We start from the raw sequence: 7,893 nt of genomic DNA, 5'->3' as shown, positions 1-7,893 counted from the left end.
AATCTTGAAAATGGATAGTCTAGATAATGTGTTATGCACTATTTTTTAAACCCAAAATCTTTTTTTTATATGTATTCATACAACTCGTTGTCAAGGTGATCAATTAGAGAATTTTTCAATAGTAAAACAATCTTTTTCCATGGATTTTTGAAGTGCATCTATAATTCTACTTTTTAAAGTTACAGCCTTATATAAACTTTTTCCATTAAGTTAATCTTAAAGATGAATAAATGTGATGTGAGAGTTTTGTAGTCAAACAAACCCTCCTAACGTGGCCTTGTCGTAGTGGGGTATCCAAGAGACATCTTAATTCACTCTAGATAGATCCATGAATTTGGACTTCCAATAGATCGGATGATTTTAGAAGAATTAAAATATACGGCCCAACAAAATAAAAAAACTATTTTCTCAATTCTCAATATTTTTTCTTGTTTATCTTTTCTAAATATATGTCCTTTGAAAAATTGAACTCAGAATTATGTCCAAGATGGACTTTGGACGGCGCATGCACTAGTAGAGCTGCGCATGAGGAACTTGAAGCAAGCAATTTAAAATTCAGGTCCTAACTTTTTTTTTTTAACAGAAAATTATCATTTATGGAAAAATATATAAAGATGCCGTTTATTTTCAATCTAAGGAGGTAACAATCACCGTTGTCCATTGAATTTTAAATTGAAATTTCATGATGTTTTAAGCTATGCAATTTGGACTCAAAAAGTTCAAATTTTTGTTTTCAAACTTCGTAAAGCATTAAACTATGCTATTCGACATCTAATGGATAGAAGTAATTATGTCATTCACGTAAAAAAAGATTTTTATTTATTTATTTTTTTCATTCCATCTTTTCGACGGAACACATGGCAACAACTTGTAATGTAAGGGAACAACTTATAAGGTCAATCTATGTTCTCTCACGTTATAATGTTTACATCTTACCATTTACAAACCGTGATCCTCCTCTCTTTCTTTCACATGCACATATGGTGCATGGTTTTGGACTTCCAGGCGAGGCAGGGGGCTCTCCCCCCTCTAGAGATCAAACCAATACGATCAAACCAATACTTTACTTTTGTAGTAACAAATAAGTCAATGTTATACGGCCGATCTATGTGTATGGAATATTTAAAAAAAAGGGGAAAAAAAAAAAAAAAACAAAGGAATGATCTCTCCGCTCCCCGAAATGCAGCGCCGCTGCCGGAAAACACCGCTATCTGTTTCTACCATCACCCATCCTTTGTCTCCTCTCCCATAAATCGTTCAAAATGGCAGCAACCTGCCCGATAGGAGGCCTGCACTGCCTACTATTCCCCACACACGCCAACGCCACCCTCCCCATCCTCTCCACTTCCTCAGATTCAGCATCGCCGCTCAGCCTCTCATCAACCATCTCTCTCCCTATCCCCTCCCTGATCAACCTCAATGCCCACTCCTTCACCTCTTCTCTCTCTAACCTCCTCCCACTCATCAATTCTATCAAAATCACCCCGAACGCGTATACGTCGCCGGCCTTACTCGCCATCCCCTCCCCGTCCCGATACCAGCACCCGGCCTTTGCATTGCTTTCCACACCAAACATCGGCGCGAGGCCGTAGTCGGAAACCCTGGCGACCATGCCCGCTCCGAACACTATATTCGAGGGCCTTACTGCACGATGTACAATGGGTGGAGCGGTGCCGTTGTGCAAATAGTCCAACCCGCGCGCCACCTCGGAGGCCACACGGACGCGTGTTGCCCAGCTCAGCGCTGTGCCCTGATTGCTGTGGATGTGGAATTCGAGGCTCTTCAGGGGTGCGAAGTCCGCCACGATGAGGCGCTCGCCCGGTGCCTCACAATAGCCGAGGATGGGCACCACATGGGGGTGGTGGGCTCGAGAGAGGGATTTGATCTCGGCCGAGAAGCTATGGCCTGCACGAGCGAGCACAAGCTGGGGGTCAACACGCTTGACGGCAACAACAAGGCCATCAGGTAGGATGGCTCGGTAGGTGGTGCCGAGACGACCGTGGCCGAGGGCCCGGTTGGAGCTGAAGGCTTGGGTGGCGGAGTGGAGGGTTTGGAGGGGCCATGGTGTGGCGCATGGGCGGTGAGACGGGGTGGGGGATTCGGGATCGGAGGGTTGGGGGAGCCTGTTTCTGGCTTTGCAGAGGAGGAAGAGGCAAAGGACGAGGAGGGCGAGGGAGACGCACACGACGGAGAGGGTGATGTCGTAGGTGAGGAAGGAGGGGCGCATTGTAGAGACAGAGAGAGAGAGAGAGAGAGAGAGGAAAAGGGGAAGGTTCATATTTGGTGTGGTGGGAAGTTTGAAACTTGAGGAGTGACCGTGTGGAAATGGACAAGGCATACGTGCGGCCTACGTTTTTTAAGGTTAAGGGTCAAGGATCTCTCTTCTCCGATGAGAGAGAAAGAGAGCACTCGCGCGGAAGATGAGAGAGAAAAAGAGCACCACGTATCACATGAGGTGGAGATTACACTTGCAGACAAAGATGACCGAGGCGGTATGAATAGCTCTCCAATACCGGAGTTAAAAAAGTTTTTATGGAGCCTAAGCTCTAGACAATCAAATTTCAACCCATCTCAAAAATTTCACCAGAAGAGATTGCTTTGATGTTCAAATATCTTCAATTTGATCATCTCAACATCAAGACACATCTATATGAGAAGCAAGTAAATTTTAAAATTTTAAAATTTTAAAATAGTATATCTTGGAATGCATTTTTGGACAGTCAATTTTCAATATTTTCAAATTTTCATAGATATACTCTATCTAACCTAATTTTTTAAGCTTGAAATTTTATATTTAAATATAAAAATATATTTTAAAGCTATTACAAAGGTTTTTGATATTGAAACTATATTTCTTAAAACTATTTGAATGTGTGTTTTACTTTGATTGTTTAGAGCCTCGGCTCTATACAAACGGCACATTTTCTTTCTTTTTCACCAGGTAGTTTGAGATGGTGAAGAGGTACCCCGATAATATAGACGTACACCGTACAAGGGACAAAAAGTGAAAAATAAAAAAAAAATATCTTAAAATTCACTATCTAGGCAAGATATCCCACCCCAATTTTTTCTCAAAGACTTCATTGCTGGAGCGCTGTGGCTCAGACCTACCTTGTCGGAGCGAGAGCGCTAGTTCATACTGTCGGAGCGCAGTCTTTCATTGTCGAAGCGTTGTGGCTCCAAAGACTTTATTACCGGAGCACTATGGCTCCAAAGACTTCATTGCCGGAGCGGAATGCCGTAGCGCGTCTTTGCATTACCCGAGTGAGTTCTCATAATGACAGAGTGTTGTGGGTCAGACCTGCATTGTCGGAGCGCACATTCAAAATGCCGGAGCATACTACCGGAGTGCCTGTGAAAACAGGAGAGAGAAGGTTGTGTGAAAATAAACAAATGTAGTTTAGCCTTATTTCATACTACTTTTGGGTTGGGGGTTATTTGCGAGTAAAGGTTGTTCGAGGAAAAAAGTGAGAGAAAAGACTGTGGTGGGGTAAGTTGCATAGACAGTCTATTTTAAAATGCGTTTTGTAATTTTCCTAAAAATAAATGAGAGAGAACAAAAAGAGGGAGGAGACGAAATAAGAGAGATAGGACGAAAGGGAGACAGAGAGCCAGCATCTCCATAAAAAGGGAGTATACATATGAGAGAGGCGATATCAGTCTTCTCAAAATCGAATCGGATTTGTTAACTGGACAGAGGTCTCGAAGCGGTTTCACCGGCCTAATTGGTAAATCAGCCGATTCAACCGTTCTAATTGGACAAGTCTCAGGCCTTCAAAAAAGTGTTGAAAAAATAAAAAAACACAAAAAAATCTACTAAAATATAAAAAACATATAAAAAATAATTAAAACAAAACACATCCAGCTAAAGTTGAAAATTAATAAAAAAAATAGATTTTAACCCATTTTATATTTTCCAAGGGCTATTTTTAAAATTTTCTAAAAAAGATGGGAAAATATAAAAGTGAATATTAATGACCAATTTTTTTTTTTAATCTTTACCATAATGTAAAGAATATTTAAAAATGCATTACAAATCAAATTCCTTATTTTTGAGAATTTATATATATATTTTTGATTTTTTTTTTAAATACTGGTTGATCACCCTAATTGCCCTCCGATCTAACTGGGCGGTTAGCAGTTAGATTGGGCGATTTTGAGAACAATGGGCGATATATATATTTTGTAACGAGAATAATAGAGCATTAGACCGAGGGTATATTAATATCCCAAAGAAAGAGCATTGAATAAATCTAGAAAATAATTTTTCCAAATGACTTTATGCTCTGGTTGGAACACATCGTCTATTTACTTCCTAATGTAAAACCTCAGTATTGTTAGGACATTAAATTTTCCCGATAAGCTATGATTTAGACTTTCATTTTCACCGAACGCATTAAAAAACCATTAATAATTTCAAAAAACAGGTAGGAGCTCGTCATCTCCACTTAATTACCAAAAAAAAAAAAAATTTAACCTAAAAAAAATAAATAATAAAAAATTTAACACACTCTATATGAGCTACAAAAAAGATGACTTTCTAAGAATGAACCAAGACAATGTTTAGGAACTCAAAATAAAATTATCATTTGCCCCATAATTTAGAAGAACTAGAATTGTGATGCTTGGATCATAGATAGAAACAGTTGATGTTTTAGTAGGTAAATGTAAACTTTAGGCAACGAAACAATCAACATGACGGGGTTAGCATACTGGCCAAGCGTGCACATGTAAAAATGTGGGTCCTTTAATAAATCTATTTTTGAGAGGGATTTTTGGACTTAATTTTTAAGGACATTTAATCTCTAACATGGAGATCATGAACATGAAAAAATAAATAATTTAAAAAATTAAAAATAATAATTCTATTAAAAAAATATTTGGACAGTTAGTTTCAATTGTTTTTAAATGGGCAACCTATTTACATCCATCTTTACACTTCTGGACCGCATATGCAAAAATGCAGTCCGGTACATATGAAACAATTTTCCTCTATGGAATATAGATTATTATGGGTCATATTAGGAATTCAATTATTCATTGTGTATGTCTAAAACAACCTATACATGGAGGAAATCAAGTTATTTATATGAGATGAATCCAGAAAAGGGGACTTCCAGTAATACAACCAAGAAATAATTCGTGCATATTTTTATAGGAACCTAACTGACATTTTTCATATTTAGACTACAATTAAGAATAAACAGAAGCTGATGGCGACTTGGATACGGCCATAAAGAACGGAAGATACGTGGGAATATTCAAAGACGAAATCTTCTGGATGCTCAAGCATTCGTACTGCCACAGTAGCATGAATGAATGTTGACCCAAATTCTTATAAAACATTTCTTATAAAACATTGGAGAAAAGGTCAATTGATTTGTCTCCATTTCAACAACAAACAATTGATCGATTCATAAATTAGGGAATCAAAGTATTTTTTAACTAACCAATGCTATTTGAGTAATCTATTGAGGCTCATCCATTATCATCTCATTAAACATGCACATTTTTACTTAACTATCGCAGTCATATACTAGGGAGAAAGTATGTGGGGGGACTGATTGTCTTGCTAAAGGAGTACGTCGATCTTGTTTTGGTAGTTACTTCCTTCTAGTGACTTAATGAAAATTCTTTGGTAATGTCAAAAATCTATAAGAAAAAGGTTGTTTTAATGTTGAGAAAGTCACGATATCGAGATGTATGAATATGAAAATAAAAAAATATTTCGAGTATTAAAAATAGCGCATCTTGCAACCTATTATCTTGACCGTCCAGTTTCAAAATTTTCATATATTTATAGATCAATTTGATTTGAACCCTTTTTGGAGTTTAAAATTTTATAATTAGAAACGAAAATAGATTTTCAAGCCATCCAATGAATTTTTAACACCAAAATTACATCTTATAAAAAAATTCGGAGGTGCGCTTTAATTTGCTTGTTTAAAATTAAATGACAGATGTTGTATACTATGCTCTGGTGGGAGCATAGTGTAGATCTACTCCCTCGGTTAAAAGACCCACTTGAGAATATTCTTTCAATATTGAGAACCACATAGGAATGACTAACTAGATGATTATTCTTAAAAAAAATAATAAAAAATTCAAAACTTGAATTTTTTGGTACTTAGATATCACCTTCTAAAAACTAAACATTCTCTATTGAATTTTTAGACATTATCTTTGTTAAGTGCACAGAGTGTGCAATTTTCAATTCTTTGATTGAGGTTAGTTTATGGGTTGAAGTAGTTGCATCCCTATTTGAGGTCCTAAAATTAATTCCACATGAGATTAAATGCAATATACTCTCGTGAGAGTATAATATCTTTTGGCTAAATGCCATATGCATAATGAAAAAAATGTTGTACTTGCTACCACTATAACGACAACATATTTAAAACTAAACCATATTTGTTCTTGACTCTATTGTCATGACTTAGGATATTACCCTGTAGGCTGCCAAATCAAAGTCCACTAACTTAAAAGACAAGTTATTGATCCTAAACTAATATACTTCACCTACCAAAAACAAAAAAAAAAGGCTCACCATACAAATGTTTGGGGTTTCAAATAAACAGTACTTGGCATTGTGCTAATCATATAGCTAATAAATAAACAAGACGTGGGCTTATAGGCTTATAATATACAAATAAATTCCATCTACCTACAACTAATGCATTTCGAATATGCTACACTTACCTAAGATAATGGAGTAAGTTAGTGTCCCTTGTCGCAACCAGCCAAGTTGGTGATTGTTCACCTGAACGTTCCCAAAACTATTGGACCCAGTTTCTATGCGGCCAAGCCCGCATCGATAGAAATGCGGGCCTCTTAATAAATTTATTTTTATGATAGATTTTAAGATTTAATTTTTAAAAACATGTAATCTCTAATATGGAGATCATAAACATGAAAAAATAAATAAAATTTTAAAACTAAAAATAATAATTCTAGTAAGTAAACATGTGGATCGTTAGTTTCTATTGTTTTTAGGTAGAATACCTGCTTGCATCCATCTTTAACATGGATGCTTTACACTTTCTCTGAACTGCATTATGGATGCTTTACACTTTCTGGACTGCATATATAAAAATGCTGTCCAACCCACATGAAACAATTTTCCAAACTATTTTATGTTACATACATGTAAAATTCCAAATTTACCCTTTGGTACATGAGCTTAGTAATTTGACCGCCCCCACCCCCGGCCCGGATTTTATTTTATTTTATTTTTCTCCTAGTTTAATGTTTCAAATGTCGAACTCACATATTTTTTATTTTTAGAATATTTGTGGGGGAGTCTGATGTTTAATATATCAAACCACATCATTTGTAATTGGACGACTCTAAATTCTTTGCCCAACGTTTTTTATAGGGTGGTCCTCAATTACAAACCTCGGATGGCTCTTTCTCAACAATCTGAGCTCTCAAACATTAGACCATTTGTAACTTTTTTTTTTTTTTTTTAAGTATCTGCAAGTCAATTTGCAAAAGCTCGAACAGTTAAAACATAAAAAACCATGAAAAATATCAGATCGCCCTAGGATGGAACAATTATCGGACCATCCTATGATGAGGCGATTTGATAACAAACTGCCCCACATATATCAAAAAAGTAAATGATGAAAAACACATACAATTCAACATTTGAAACATCAAACTACATGCAATATCAAAAATAGCAAAATTTAAGAGAGCAAGGCAACGCAAAGTTACCAAAGCTCTGAACCAGAGGGATAAATTCCATAAATTTTATTGATTCATTTGTAAAAATCCAAATTGACGCAACTAAGATCTAAGCGTCTATTATTACCTAACACATTCGAAAATCACTCACGATTTAAAAAAATATAGAGGGGCTGGTAAACCCCCACCGAATTACCAAAAAAAAAA

General features: G+C 36.4%; 1 protein-coding gene across 1 annotated transcript; it reads right to left on the bottom strand.

Annotated features, from left to right (window-relative positions):
• Positions 1–793: 793 nt before the first annotated feature.
• LOC18442293 (serine/threonine-protein kinase-like protein CCR2) lies at positions 794–3,020 on the bottom strand. Its single transcript, XM_006852516.3, has one exon. It carries the CDS (start codon positions 2,336–2,338, stop codon positions 1,208–1,210), a length of 1,131 nt encoding a protein of 376 aa, XP_006852578.2. The 5' UTR covers positions 2,339–3,020; the 3' UTR covers positions 794–1,207.
• Positions 3,021–7,893: the final 4,873 nt, after the last annotated feature.

The sequence above is a fragment of the Amborella trichopoda genome, chromosome 1 (genome assembly GCF_054954075.1).
Source record: "Amborella trichopoda isolate Santa Cruz 75 chromosome 1, AtrichopodaSantaCruz75HAP2 v2.0, whole genome shotgun sequence".
Taxonomy (NCBI): domain Eukaryota; kingdom Viridiplantae; phylum Streptophyta; class Magnoliopsida; order Amborellales; family Amborellaceae; genus Amborella; species Amborella trichopoda.
This window is presented reverse-complemented; position numbering and strand designations above follow the sequence as displayed.

Bases quoted from the DNA above. Each gene is read 5' to 3' on its own strand.
- LOC18442293 (XM_006852516.3), bottom strand. From the start codon at position 2,338: ATGCCTTGTCCATTTCCACACGGTCACTCCTCAAGTTTCAAACTTCCC.